Below are 15828 nucleotides of genomic sequence, written 5' to 3' on the forward strand. Positions count from 1 at the left end.
GGCAAGAAAAGTATTTTGTGAAATTTCCAAAATGGTGCTATTTGAGAGGATGTATAGCACTTATTTAACAGAAGGGGAGCCTTGGTTTTGACAGGCTAAATGCTTTTCCATTTTATTAATTTTAATGTACTTGATGTAGCAAACCCCTGATTTTCATCCAGCACCAACGTGATCTTTTTTGTTTTGATTGCGGTATCTTGAAAACTGGATTGTGGTCAAATTTGCTACAGATATTCAAGGTTCATAGAGAATACATTCAAATGACTTTGGTGATTCCCCTGGCATTCAGGCTCATACACCATGCATTGTATCGTATAACTCGCATATAATCACTCAGTGTGTTTTATGCAGTAATACATGCCAGGTTTTTTTGTTGTTGCATGTTTTAACGCATTTACTACAAATCACATAAATGTTACCCACAAAGCCAAACCTCCATTTTTTTTTTGCACCAACTGAACTGTGTCTGTAGCACAGTATTACTGAAAGCTGGCATCGAATGTCATTGAAAAAGTTCCAAGCCATACAGTTCTATTTTATACCTGTTTTACCGTTTTTTTCTGCATTCAAGATGTGTTTCCATTCATTTCACAACAGTATGCATGTATACTTGTGTAGACTTGTAGCTGCTGAGATCTGTAATCATCACAGTTTTTCGTCAAGGTTTTGTAATGCAGTGTGTAATGCAACGCAGTGTAGACTTGTCAAATTACTACACACCGAACATGTTTTTACCACGTCAGAACAATAACATAAGTCTGACAACATGATGTCTACTGTGAGGGAGGCAGAATAACTTTCGGAACTGGTTACTTTATCATTGCCCCCCCCTCCTCCTCCTCTCTCCTTCCCATGTGCAGGCGTACTGGTGAGGCTGCCCAGAGCAGGAGAAGCAGGAAAGAGCTGCGTTTTCGGAGAGAGGATCAGAGGTGGAAAGAGAGAGTCTGGCTGAACATCCCTCAGGATGAAGAAAAGCAGTAGTGCACAGGGGGTTACACCAGGCGATGTAAGTATTGATTTCTCCTACTGTCCATCTGTGCAACCATGAATCCGTCCATGCATTCATTACACGGCCACTCATGATTTCTATTTTATCTGAAATTCCGCATCTCGTCTCTAAAGTTTACACCCCAATTCAGTTACTGTAAATTTTATAACGTTTGCCTTTCCACGGTTTCCCTCCGAACAAAGATACAGTGAGTTCTAGTGGGAATACACTGAGGCAGCAAGGTGCATTATGTCTGTGCGGTGGTCGGTGACTCATAAACAGATGACTGTACTGTACACAACAGATCGCTATCCGGCAGGACATGCTGCAGAGAGTGAGATGGTGTGTGTGTTGGAACAGAGGGGGAGGGGGGGGGGGGGGGGGGGGGGGGGGGGTAAAGGACTGTGTGTGTGTGTGTGTGTGTGTGTGTGTGTGTGTGTGTGTGAGAGAGTTAGGAGGATGACAGAGACAAAGAGTTGAAGGGTGATGATGCAGAGTTTAGAAGAAGGAGGCAGAATGGAGAGAGGAGGGAAGGTGTTAAAAGACAGTTCACGCCAGGAGACATTTAGGGCATTGACTGAATGGAAACATGGATGAGAGGAGGAAGGACAGATCTGACAGAGAGGCCCATCTGTTTCTTCTCCACGCCACCGGTGTTTATGACTGGGAAGGCAGGCCAGGTCATTTACTTTGACATTGTCCAACAGGAGCTCAGAGGCCAAGCTACATCCTGGATGCAAGTTTTCCTGCTGTGGCTCCATCCAAAACTGTGATGGATTACCGATTGGTCATTTTTACTTTCATGCCAGCAGTGATTTTGGTAACAGCAGACCTTCAATTAATAGCACCTAAAATGCTTATTGTACTCTGTATTTTAATGTACTGTAATAGATAGTAATACTGTTAGGTTACTCAGTTCCTGTAGTATTTCTCAAAGCAAAATATAGACGTGAGGCACTGTAATAGCACCAAGGAAAAACAGAGTTTATACGTCAGCGTTTCATTTATTTGGTTTATTGACAACGTTCTAATATATTTAAAAAAACATACAACATATCAGACTTGAGTTCATCAACCTTTTATCAAGATGGAAACAGGCATTCAATGCCTGACATTAAGATATATTACAATTAAGATAAATACAAACTTAAGAACTAGAAAACTGAGTCATATAAACAGAGAAAGTAAAAAGCATCAAAGACAAAAAAAATAAGTATCATGAAGGACAACGGTTCTGTGACACAGTCCAAGATGTAGTAGTTCAATTATATGTATGTGTTATGTATTTTAATATGGTTGTAGAAGCAAAATTTCAAGTTAAAGTCCTTTTTTAAAGGCGTCTGCCGCTCTGCATCTGTTGTTCAACACCCCTGAGTGTCCATCTCCCACCTTTCATCAGATTCTACAGCTCTTTAATAATTACAGCAGTCTCTGATTTTTTTGCTTCTGTGGCTCCTAGATTCAATAATTCAGGCACTACATTGAGCCATGCTCTTCTCCTAAAGACGTCTCATCTGTATCACCTTCTTCAAAAAGGCTTTTTGGAAGTATCCCAGAGAACACTGGAGTTGTTTAGGCTCTGCGGCCAAGAAGGGTCTTTCATCTTCGAGAAAACACCCACTCCGCCTCTGTTTGACACTGAAGCTACACTACCTCCGTTTCAGACTCATTGTTTTACCTTTCATCTCAGTTCCTGTCCTTTTATGGCCATGTTCCTGCACAGATGATAAATCCAGGCCTCTAAATTTACTATTGTTTTGAATTCTAAAATTATCAACATCCTTATCCTACTCCTGGCTTTATTTACAGGCGCACACTCAAAGAAAATCTGCAGTATTTCCTTGATTCCACAGACATGGGATCAATGAAAAACTAGAATTACATGTCCAGATGTCAGAGATGCTATCAATGCATAATTGATAAATGATTTTGCAGTGAAACAGCAATGGCACTGTGACATATTGACAAGAGACTATTTAGATCTTTGCTTATAATGTTTGATCTGGGACTGTTTCCACTTACACAATTCACTCTTGTCAAACAGAGTCGTCTGAACAGATTTATGTTTTGCCAGATTTAATTTTCACCCCTTTTCCCTGGGACAGGAAGAATACATCTTAAATAGACAGGCACAATAAATCAGACAAATTGTATTTCTTAGAAGGAGCAGAGGAGTCAGCAGAGCTGTGTTTACTGACTCAGAAAGAGAGGCAGACTCCTCCTGTCTCCGTCTGTGGTTTCCAACAGTCTCCTCCATTCACTCTGTCTTCCCCTCTCTCATTCAGCAAGGTTTCCTTCCCAGGTCTCATGCCTCTATTTTGCAGTTTACTGTCATTCATTTTTCTTCTTTGCTTCCCAGTTGGCCTTGGGAATGTCCCTGCCATTACTGTTCGTCGTTTTCTCTGGAAAGAGGAGGTGGGATCACCTCCTCTTTGTGTCTGTTGTCGTCTCTCCCTTTATCTCTCAGATCACTGTTAACTCTGTCTAACTCCACTCACTCATTCATTTTGAATTTTATCATTTTTCTTTTTGACCTTTCATCTCTCACAGTACTCCAAACACTGTCATTTTAAAATTTCAGTGAGGCTCTCTCTGTCCATGATCAGGAGCCAATTTGGACTTCAAACGTTGTACTTGTCTTGATGCTATAATGAAGACATTTTAATGGAAGCAGCTGACAGTGTTGCCAGCCCATTGGGAGATATGATTTAGAGTGACAGTTTTTGGCGTCACCTCAACAAGACAGATGTGCATGTTTTTTCACAGTGGTCCTGTTGACTTTTTATCAAGCTACAAGCTACTGTTACCAGTCGTGGTTTATATTGGTCTCTATTCTTTAAAAAAAAAGCTCCCAGCAACAAGTAACTGCATTTAAGTAAATACTTTCTTGTGGTGAGCTGTCAGCCCTGCTGAGGTCACACTGTGGCTTCACTCTTTCTCCTTCTCACCAGCCTTTTTTTGTTTTACACTCATCCTCTCCGTCTGGTCTCCTGCGCCACAGAGCCTACACAAAACAGACAAATGTTTTCTTGTTTTGCCATAGCCTCGTTCTAGGAATTCCTCGATTCTCCATTTCCCCCCGGTCGGCCTCATCGCGCCGCCCTCTCTCCCTTGTTCATTTGAAACCTGTCGGCGCGTTTCATTTACACTTGCATGTGGTGAACATAAAGTGGAGGGTGATGTATGCAGAATGAGCTCTGGCGGCCTGCCTCTGTTTCCTCAGTGCCCTGGCTTGTTTACAACCCGTCATTATAGTGAAGCACCCAGGGCTCCTTACGGGAACCTTCACACTCAACCAGACACATTGAACACACTATTTATATTCTGCGCAGCTAAATAAAAATGTCAATTGGCAGCTCATGTGTCGAGGGCCTGAAATAAGCTTTGATCAATCAGTTATTTTTTCTCTTGCCAATATACTGTACGTCACTTTGTTAAATCAGGGGTATGTGCAGGGCAGGAGGATTGTGTAGTTAGTGTTTAAACATTTGTACTTTGAGTCGCAAGTTTGTGTGTGCTAATCCAGCCTGTTAAATCTCTTCTTCTTTTTTTTTACCAAATGCCTTTCTATTGTGCATTACTTAATTCCTGTTTTTCTTTTTATTCATTTCCTTTTCATTGTTAACTTCTGGCTCTTACTTTATGATTCATTCATGAATCATTATTTCATTATTATTTCGGTTTCTGTGTTACTGTACACAAGGACATTTAATTCACATTTTATATTTCAAGAAGACACTGACCTGATGTTGACATTTCACCCACATTTTCTTAGCCTATCCGTAGGGAATATTATGATCCAATTTCATGTATGAAATGTATTTAACCCAATGATTCATTGTCATTTATCTTTTTACCCTCAGGAGAATAAGGAGCCTCCTGTGGGACAATTTTCCACAGGGAGCACCCTCGGGGTAGAGGTGTGCAGAGTCCACAGGCGGTTTTCTGGCAACCTGCAGCTGCCTCCGTTGTCATGGCGACAGGCGGAAAAGGAGAGGGACAGGGGCTGGTCGCTAACGCCTGAAGAAGATCCAGTGACCCGGACGAGACCCACAAGTCTGCCCATCGCCTCTCTGCCCCGCATCGACATCACACAGGCCGACCCTGACAGGTAAGGCTCTCGACAGCAAAGGATGATCATCACAGTGATCACACATTGTAAGGTGTATTATAATACACCAGGGTCATTTGTTATTTTTTATTTTTATGCACTTGGCTTTTTGTTCTTAGTTTTTGAGAATTATGTTTAGTTTTTATTTTGTTTTAGTTGAAAGTATTTTTGTGGGAGCTGTGTGTTGTTATGTGTGGTGTTTTCTCCCATCTACTTCTGACATTAAATATGGAAATTAGCAGTAAAGTCGGCCGTGACATTTTTTTTTTATTTTGGTGTGTGTTTTCAGCACCTTCTTTTCTTCTTAGTTCTCAGTTGTTTCTTGCGGTGATAACTGTAACCCTGTGCCCTGGAGGCGAACACACATTTTCTAAAGCATCAGATGGTACAAAATAATTTGGCAGTCATTTAATTGAGTACACTGTTATTGTTGTGTCTACCTCAGAGGCAGAACACAACAGGCTGCTGTTCCTTGGTAGCATTAATGCAGGCAAAATGTATAAAAGGGAGCTTTTATGATGGCTACCACTTCACATTAAGTAATGCCAATTTGCCACATATATCCTTTTTCTTTGAACCACTATGACTCACCCCACGAAACTAGGGATGATTACGGGCTCTCTTCAGAGATGTATTGTCCATTGACTCTCTCATCAGTTGCTTTCATCTCTATAACACTTTTACTCTGCTCTGCTGCTTTTCAAAAGCATGGATTGCGTTCATCTGGATTAAAGGTCAGGAGCTGGAAAACTTTTGCTCTGTTTATTGCATGCCAGTGTGGACGCTCCACGACTTTTAGTGTTACTTTCCAGCTGTTGTTGATTAACCAATCAGTTCGTTGATGATGTTGTTTTGGATTTTGATTTGCATTATAAATATTGCAGGGGGGATGTCCCAAAGATATCTACCAATGAAATTAATCAAACTCATATGCTTCTGAGTATATATTTGTTAGCGCAGTATCATGGATTCAACCTCAGTGAAGGAGAGAGAGCTTGTCTTCAATGTGTCTTTTTGGGGACCTGATTGCAATACAATAAGGCCCTGGTAGTTTTCCAAACAGTGTGATTTCAGCTGTTTGTTGGGAAGGTTGTAGCATTTAAACGTCAGGAAAGCGCCTTCACTCTTCTTGCATTGGACTCGGTTGTGAAGCAGATACACTAATGGAAGCCAGTGGCGAGAACGGGGAGCTCAGGTCGGACCAGGCCGACTCGTGCAGTGTTGCTGCTGTTAATCCTGGCCAGAAACTCTCACCACACAGCTCATCGAGATGCTTCCGCAAGCAGGTGATAAACAAGCATCTCCGTCGATACAGGCGCTTCACTGTGGCGAATACCTGGTGAGAATTTGGTTGGTGTGTTTGTGTGAGAGGAAGACAAGTAGAGTGCTGTTTGTCTTTATTTGTCAACTTTACTGTGTCCTTAAACCAGCTACAGCAGGTGCATGGTTATTTGGGATGTATTTATTAACTCACACAGACCCTTATTTAGCAGTAGTCCCTTCTTCAGGGTGAGTTAGAGTCTGGGAGAGTGACTTGAACGGGATTCACTGGTATGTAAAAACACTGGAAACAGACATTGCCTCTGCTCTACCTGCTCTATCTTTAGACTCCATTCAGATTATGAACTCAAAAATGAAAGACAAGGAAATAAAAAATTGTGAGAAACCTCAGGCAAAGCAACAGAGGAGGGGTCTTTTACCCATGCCTTAAGTACAAAGTACACCATAAAAGTAGTAGAATTACAATAGTTTGGAAAGTTTATTGAATAAATGTTATCCAGGCACATGCTGTTACAGTGCTACTCTTCTTTATGTGTTGAAATGTGCAAAAAATGATGACATTCTTCCATCATAAAATCTTTCTATTGTCGAAACATTGAAAAGTACAAGCCGAGCAGAGTGCCAAGTGTTTTTCCTCTGGGATGTGCTGTGAAATGTCTTCCTTAACCCCTGCATCAATAGATGCTCATCACTAGTGCTCATGATTGTTTAGTTGAGTAGCAGTTTCTTTATCTGGTGTGTGCAGTTGGAGTTGACGTTTTTAGAAATGTATATTTATATTGCAGTGGTCTTGGTTAAGGAAGCCAGCCAGCCTGTTTTTTTTCCTCTGTTTCCACTCAGATGATAATGGGAGGCTCTGGTTCTTCTCAGTCTTTTTTTCTAATAATAGACTGTCCTCTTACAGCCAGGCTTTTCTACTCTGACACAGGATGCTTATTGCATCTCTTCACATGTTTTTGGCGATCATGTTGGACTGTAATATCGCTCCACAACATCTCGGGAACCTTGTCCCACACACCTCTACCCTACTAACAGTCCCTCCTCTGACCATCTCACCCCAGTTTCACTATGTTCTCCTGATAATGCTGTTTCAATTCTCAATGGAGGGAAATAAACCTTTGTGATTTGATTTGGCTTGATCATTTTCAAAGAGACTTGCAAAGGTGACTGATTTTAAGTAGATGTGACCTGAAAGCCATAGGCAAGCTGAAAGGGGCTCTCCATTGCTCTATGCAAACACAGATGATTTCATTCCCCTGGTGAATATCTACATTACACCATATGCACATTAGTGAGACTGTCTAAGTTGACAAATACATGAAAATCTGCATTTTCTTCTTTAAGACCTTCCGTTTCACTGTAAACTCTAGTGCATATGCTTTTATAGGACATCATAGGTAGCCAAGTAAAGGGTGGGGAGGGATGATGAACGCACTGACTAATCTGCAGTGGTTTAATATAGAGGGGGAAACAGGACAGGCGGTCAGACAAACAGAGCGACTGCGAGTCCATTCCCTGTGTTCCAGTCCAGATCTGCCTGTTAGCGTCTGCCAAGCCTACGTTATTCCAGCACGTGGCCTGTTACTGCACAGAAAGGGGGTCTGTCAGTGTGTGTGTGTGTGTGTGTGTGGATGTGAGTGAGCAGCCACAGTATCAGTGCTTTTTGTTGCCTGATGAGGAGGTGGAAGGGAGAATGCCACGGAGGTCCCCAAGGTGCAGAGTTGGGCACTTTGACTTCAGCGAGGAAGTGGTCAGTAGAGCACACCTCTCAGCTCCCAGGTGATTCTTTCACTTGTCTTTGAAATATTTAAAAAAATGTATATATTATTTAGCTAAATTATTAATCTAGACTGTTTTCTATTTGAGGGTTTGGAGCCTCGCTGTCTTTCTTTTCTCTTTACTTGTGTCTAGATGTTTAAGCAAGATTGCATCATTGGTAGATAGGTGCAACATAAAATTCAAACCTCACGGTACATTGCCAAGAGTAGTTCCCAAAAAGTAAAAAAAACATTGATTCAAGATTCATTGTATCAGACCTCAGCTGCTGCAAGCTTTACAGTATGTCAGGATCTACAGAAATGATGGGTTGTTGACATACTGTGGTTTCCTGCCTGTGTCAGATTAAGAGATTAGATTGCTGTAGGTAAAGCATGCTGTTAATGTTGTGAAGTCGGGATCTGGATGACGCAAAGCGCAACACAGATGACGTTTATCGTTCTGCATGTGTGTAATCAGAGTCTGCACTCTTTCACATTAATCTGAGCTTCTCTGGCAGAGGTGTGGGATTGAGAGTGTCTTTAGTGGGATATGTGCCTGGTTAATCCCACATGTTGCAGGAATTACAGAGGCGGGGGGTAAATGTGGGGCAAACAGTGAAGTGACCTTTGGGACAGTCAGTCCATTTATAAGATAGATTTTAGAGGAGCTGGTTTGTTTGTGAAAGCTATAAAATGTGTGATTGTTGTTTTTATTTTCTTGCGGATACTTTTCAACTGAAATTGGACAAAAATTGAAATGTTAATGTGGTTTAAGGTGTCTTATATGTCAATTACACAGACTCTGCCTGTTTGTACACATTATCCAAGCTAAACAGCTAAACTCTTCGTGAGTGTGCACTTAGTGAGTAGTTTTTTTTTTTGTTTGTTTTTTTAATTCAGTATTTGTGGCATCTGTTGTTCCTGCGGGTCATTGATACTCTGACCTTTCACTCTAAACTCCGATCATCTGGTTACACAATAGCTTGTCCTCAATGGTGACAAACAGATTATATCCGTCTGTGCGTCCGTGGTGGTTTCACTGTGGCATCAGAAAACATGCTGGGTAGATGGACTGTACGCTTACATAGAAACACATACACTTCGTATCAAATTGGCTGCTTGTTGGTTTGCTTTTTCTGCTCAGAGCAATTCTTCATTTCTTGACAACTTCACTGTTGGGACTGTGTAAAAGGCCAGGGGCTAGCATTGGAAACAAGCCCAGGCTTTAAAGATCCCCTCCAGACATGTTTTAACAAATTGTTCAACTTTGAAGAATAATTTATATGATGTGTTCTTTTCACCAAAGAAAGTTCAATTGTCTTGTTAAAATATTTCGAAATGACATAAACTCCTTCTCCTTCATTAAAAATCCAGAATCAGTGGGATATGATATATGATATATGTCGAAACTGCTTGACAACAGGTGTCTCCATTTTAAGTGTGTGTGCGCTGGAGGCTTCAAGTTTCCACATCATACTTTTGTAAGTTGAATATTGGACCAGGATTGGCTGTCAAACTATTTGCAATGTCACAAATCATGTAGGCCCGACCCCGAAAATTGGATTTTCAATTAGCAGTTTCCACCTTCAGCAGATGAATGTGAAAACATCCTACTGTTGTCAGACTCTTCACATACATCATCCTGCACAGTGAGGCTCAAACATCCAACTACAGGAACAAGAAGAAAAACATATTTTTGAGTGGAGGGAAAATTATTTGATTATGTTTCTTTAGACTGTTCATGTTTTCAATTTTATTCTTATTGGATTTATTTGTCGAGGACCATGTACAAGAACATTATATCTCCAGCGATGAGAGGAGATGCTTGTTCCAGATTTTAACTACTGTACTTACCATGTGCACACTGGGAAGGAGATACAGACACAACAACATACAACATATCCTGTATTCAAGTTTCAAAGGCCATTGGATGTGATGTAGTGTAGCTGTCACTCTGTCACTATAAAAAAAAAATAAACAAGGTTAGATAAATCAACACTAGAATATGCCCGACATCACACCATAAGGAGCTAATCTCTCGTTGCTGAGTAGGGATGAATGAGTGGAGCTGTCCAGGACAGTATTCCAGTGAGACACAGACCAGAGCGGCAGTTTATGATAAAACAACCCCTCCTCTCACTGACCAGCAAAGCATACTTATTTAATGAGCACAATAGTTTAGTTTTTAGGCCATGGATGGATGGGTGAGTAATCATTTTAGGGTTTATGCAACCATCTCTTTTCTGGGTGGGATTTGTGAACATGTTGCGCAAGCCAGTACTTAGAGGCAGCTTATTGAAAGTAATTGATGCACACGATGATGATGGTGATGATGATGATTTGATAGTTAATGTAAATGATTTGATTGATCAGACAGACATGATTTAAGGTAAAACTAATGGATCTCAGAACTTTTTGTAATATGCTGCTGTAGTGTAACAAGGAATGATCAATAACCATCCACTGATTTCATTTGATAAAATACACGCTCTCTAAATATCAAAAGAACATGATTTCTTTTTCAGCTGCCATCTCTTCTCTTATTTAACTGATTAATGTTGTTCATCTCTCTCTTGTCTTAGCTTTGAAGTGGAGAATGGCCCATCATTGTGCTGCAGTCCTTCAGACCCGCAGGCGTCCCCGGGTTCAGGTCTGGTTCTGCATCCCAACCTGGCGGGCCATGGCCAACGCCGGGAGTCCTTCCTGTACCGCTCTGACAGCGACTACGAACTATCACCAAAGTCCTTGTCTCGAAACTCTTCCATTGTTGGAGAACTGTGAGTCGAGCAAATCACTGAGAGAGACCGCTGTTGTGGCGAATTCTCTTTGTTCAAATGTGTGCTTGTTTGTGTAACTGTCGGTCTTTGCTCAATAGTTTTCACATCCCATTTCAGGCATGGAGAGGACTTGATTGTGACTCCATTTGCTCAGGTAAGAGCTGATTACAAGTCAATAAATCTGCTCGTCTTAATGATGTTTTGCTAAGTAGCATTTTTTTGACAAACACAATTTCCCCCAAGGGGCTTTTTAGATGTGAAGCACCTCATGGATCCAGAAAGTAACTCACTCACTCAGTCTTGATTAACCTCTCTGCCCTCTGGTGGCCTTTAGTAGGCATGGCAAGAGCTATTCAGCAATGGTGAAGGCATTTTAGACTTGGCATCCCCAACTTAAACTGTAGTTGAATCTGCCCTGTCTAGTGCTTTCTAATGGTTGCAATTAGGTCCGAATAATCATAACGACATGTGGTCTTTTTGAAACTTGGAAGTTAGTAAACACTTGCTGCATGCATTAGGCTGAAATCTGAAACAGTGCTCCTTATCAAACATAGCACCAACTATAGTTTCCTACCTTGCTACAAAATATTTAAGAGAAAATACAGGTTTATGAATGTACTGAATTTATCTTAATGCACATCTGATTTGGAGTGGGAGCGGCAAGCAGCGTTTAGCATTGAGAGGCAGCTGCAAAGACTTCACAGCTAATGGACTATTGTAAATGATTCAGATACAACAATTAGTCAGTCAGTCTTAAAAATACGGGAAACTCTTTTGTAATTTTGGAGTAGCCATCACATTATCACAATACTATGAATATTATGTGAGTGAAATTGTCACATTATAATTGTGTATATTCTCTCAAACCTCCTGCAAGTGTGTAATCCTAATCTTTAAATATTTCTATATACCTTTGATGACTTTACTTTTTCATGCAAATATTCCTTATATTTCAACCCCATCTTTTCCACTTCTTCTTCTCACCCTTTTTCATATTTTGTTTTTAAAGGTTCTGGCAAGCCTTCGTACTGTCAGGAACAATTTCACCACCTTGACAAATGTACAATGTGCAGCGAATAAGTGAGTCATCCTTTAATGTCATTATAGTATCTGCTTGAGAGTGACTGCATGCTGCAGAGTGTCTTCAGATATGCAATGACATTTCTATACTGGGTGCTTTTTTTTGTTATTTGTGTGCTGATAGAAGTTACAACATGATTGTTTTGTAGGAAATCTGCATGTGGATTTTAGCTTTCAGGAATTTGATGTCTCATTTGCCTCACTTGGGGGCGCCAAAGTACCAAAAACATTTCCAACGCGACGGTCTCATGAAGGAACCACTCACATTAAACCAAGTATAGAGAGTCTTGTGCTTTTAATGCCAAAGCTGGTTTGCAGTTGCAATTAAATCCAAAACTGGACACAGTGACATTTTATTTTATTTTTTTGGTGTAAGAGGGGGTTACCTCCTCTCTTGTGAGTGCATGAAAGCTCCCTCTGATAACTGAACTGGGTCAGTTGCTGCAGTTGCGTCAGGTTTGCTAGAGGTGGACACAGAGTCAATACGACCTCAGAGAGTGGGGTCACTGGATTAGACATGACAATGTCACGTGGTAGAAAATCTGACCTGTGACCAGTTCAGGGAATTGAGGGAGCACCTGTTTTGTGATTGTGCTGTGGCAACAGTGATTGCTGCTGAAACCAAATCACATATGAAAAAATAAATAATGCAACCATTTGCTACACATCAGGGATCTCGATTTTAATGCTTACTGACTAGTTTCTCTCTGGTTGCAGGAGGTCTCCTGCTGCAAATCAACCTTCTGTCACTAAAGTCTGTCTGTCAGGTGAGTTCTGTCATATGCCTTTCAGTATAGGGAATGGGAAATTTAATGACATCCTCGTCAGAATTAATGAATTTGGGAAAAGGCGGAAAACTGTGACATGCAGTGCAGTTCTGCACTGTTTCTATTGTGGTAGTTGACGTCAAATGTCAAGTTGGGCTGTTGGTGGAGGACAATGCTCTGATAAAGATTTGAAAGCCTCGAAAGAATGAAAGATAATGAGCCAAAAATAAATATTCTCCAGTTGTGTTAATCCCACACGTGCAGTTTCATGCATAAAAGCCAGTGATGGAAGTTTTACCTGCATGTGACTACAATCTGCACAGTTGATAACAGCATTTATAATTTGAAGGAAGGTTAATAAACAATGAATGGCAGTGGCGTACAGCAAGTTACTACAGTCTCAGTCTGTGCAGTGAATATAATAGACTGTGCCTGTGCAAACACAGCACACATTCGCACTAAAAATTTTATATTCTTCTGCATGCAAATGCTTAATTAGTGTAGATAGGCTTTGGGTAGTAATTCCTTATGAAAATGCCCATGTCAACACAGGAATAGATGTTTACGCTGCCAGCACAAACTGTGTTATCTTCACATTTTCACACATGCAAAACAACTTTAATCTTTTGAGTTATTGATACAGGAAACTATGACTTGATAACAAGACAAAAAAATTCCCATGCACTGACGTTATGACCGGACGGGAGGAATGCAAGAGGGTGAGAACCACAGAAAGAGATTTAATGGTTCAGATTCAGATCAGGTAGATGTGAAGGAGGGGAAGGACGGGTGAAAGACGGGGAGGAGGGAGGTGGAGATATTAGTTCCTGCTGCACTGGTTCTTCAAGCCCGATTGACGTCAGCACAGTCTGCACATGGGTGCTCACCACTTCCTACCAGCACAGATGGGCTGCTAGGAGCGTCCCGCAGCAGGAAGAAATACAAGACAACTGCGAGCCTCTTATTGTCCTTCCTCCTCCACACTTCTCACAAACCTTGACCTTCCCAAAGTCATCTCTGGGGTGTGAAACCATTAGCTTCCATGATGATGCATGGGGGAAGAAAGAATGAGAAAAACAAATATGATTAACTTTGTGTGAAATTAGTTTGAAACCTCTGAGACACAGTAAACGTATGTTTCTAATATAGGATCTTACTCCAGTCCCACCATAGAATATCAACGTCGTTTCCTGAGCATACAAAGAACATATAGTACACCTGCCACTATATAATAGGAATTGTTCAAATTGTTCAGGAGGAGCCTACAACAATTAACAATATCACAGGGAAAGATGCCCTCATATCCTGCCTTGTGCTGCTTTCTGTCTCATTTTCGTCAACTCTTTGACCGGAAAAGGAGAACAGATTTTTCCTGTTTTGCATCTGTTTTTTCAGTGAGGCAATATCCCCAGTTTTGGAAAAGATACAGTACCTGCGTCTTCCTGGGCTTGAGCTCAGCGTGGATGACAGATTAGGAGCTCTGTGAAACTTTGGTTACCTCCTACAAAGGGATTTAAGAGGGACACAGTGAAATAGAGTGAAACACTCAGGAGAGAGTATTGGTGGTGAGGTTAGACACAGAGATAGAGTGGGTTCAAGAAAGAGGGAGAGATTTGCCAGATTGTTGCAGGAAGTGGGATGGGAAAGAACAAAAACACAGCAAAGGTCGGAGAGAGACGTCACAGTTTTTGAGCCTTTTAATCAGATGCAATATGAAAAAAGGTCAGATTGGATGAAATAAACAAAAAGAGCAGGACCATGACTGCAGTCACTTGGTGAAAGTGGACAAGAAGCAAATAACTTGGGGGGGCGGTATACTAAAGAGCAGCTCAGCTGCTAATGCGTCACTGTGGGCTGTTTACACTTTGAACCATCTTACTCCAGTAACGTGAGGGGATTGTAGTGTTCCTCATGTGAGTTTGCAGTTTATGCTTCACAAACCATCTTGACCCCATGCAGTCCCACGAGCCCGGCAGCCAACAAAGGGCTCCCTCTTCCCCAGCTGATTCAGATTATAGGCTTTGCTTTATATTATGCCTGATAGATAGTACTTTTGGGGAAACTGCTTGATCAAGACGTCATTGTCCGTCATAGACTGGTGATTAATCTGTAATGGTTATCACTCGCTGAATATTGTCACAGATAGTTAGTCATTTGACCAAGAAGGGGATGTGAAACCTCATCATGTATTTGGAGCCAATGTTCCCTTTGACTGGCCTTGAGAAATGAATGTTGACACAATGCTATCAGAAGTGAATGTTTAAAGCAGCACTGCCAAAAGTGGGCCTGGAGACCACCTTAGTTAACTCCTCCCCCATGACAAAAACATTTTTTGTGCAAGTAGTCCACAATTTTGCTTGATTTGTAGTGTGTACATTTTTGATTGATTCCTAATATTACACTTACATATTCAATCAAACTAGCAGACTTGCACTTGTAATAGGAACCCAAACTTATGTGGTTTTATGTAAAGTGAACTATGTTAAATGTCACAAAGTTTCACCATATACGGTTTGCATTTTTCATACAACTCGTAAACTGAACTGGGCAAAGGAAGAAATATGTATTTAAAGGAATAGTTCATATAGTTTTGTGAAATGCACTTATCCGCTGTCTTCCCAAGACTTAAATGGGAAGATCAATACCACTCTCATATTTGTCAGTTAAATATAAGATTACAGCAAGTTTAGCTTAGCACAAAGACAGGAAACAAGGGAAACATGTAGCCTGGCTCTGTTGACAGGTAAGAAAGTCTGCCCACCAGCAGCTCTGAATTCATAGCTCACAAGATTGAACTAATTAACACGTTAAAGCTTGTTTGTTTACTTTGTACAAAAATGTGACGTTTTTTGGAGCTTGCAGTCTTATCAGTGAGAGGTTGCCAGGCACAAACCCCCCCGTACAACCATAAATTGTTTCTTTAGAGATGCATCTAGGCATGTCTTATTATCTTCAGATAGAGCCAGGCTAGCTGTTTCCAGTCTTTATGCTAAGCTAAGCTAAATGGCTGCTGACTGTAGGCTAATATTTTAACAGACATTTATGAGAGTGGTATCTTCTCATTTAA

General features: G+C 41.0%; 1 protein-coding gene across 1 annotated transcript in view; it reads left to right on the forward strand.

Annotated features, from left to right (window-relative positions):
* The first annotated feature begins 964 nt into the window (after window positions 1-964).
* Window positions 965-15828, forward strand: part of LOC139297038 (3',5'-cyclic-AMP phosphodiesterase 4B-like) — a 34560-nt gene continuing 19696 nt past the window's right edge. Inside the window, exons 1-6 of the mRNA XM_070919621.1 lie at window positions 965-1006; window positions 4852-5099; window positions 10720-10914; window positions 11032-11068; window positions 11924-11994; window positions 12712-12761. Of these exons, the coding sequence (XP_070775722.1) occupies window positions 965-1006; window positions 4852-5099; window positions 10720-10914; window positions 11032-11068; window positions 11924-11994; window positions 12712-12761 (643 nt within the window). The remainder of the gene's footprint in view (window positions 1007-4851; window positions 5100-10719; window positions 10915-11031; window positions 11069-11923; window positions 11995-12711; window positions 12762-15828) is intronic.

Source organism: Enoplosus armatus, chromosome 14 (assembly GCF_043641665.1).
Source record: "Enoplosus armatus isolate fEnoArm2 chromosome 14, fEnoArm2.hap1, whole genome shotgun sequence".
Classification (NCBI taxonomy): Eukaryota; Metazoa; Chordata; class Actinopteri; order Centrarchiformes; family Enoplosidae; genus Enoplosus; species Enoplosus armatus.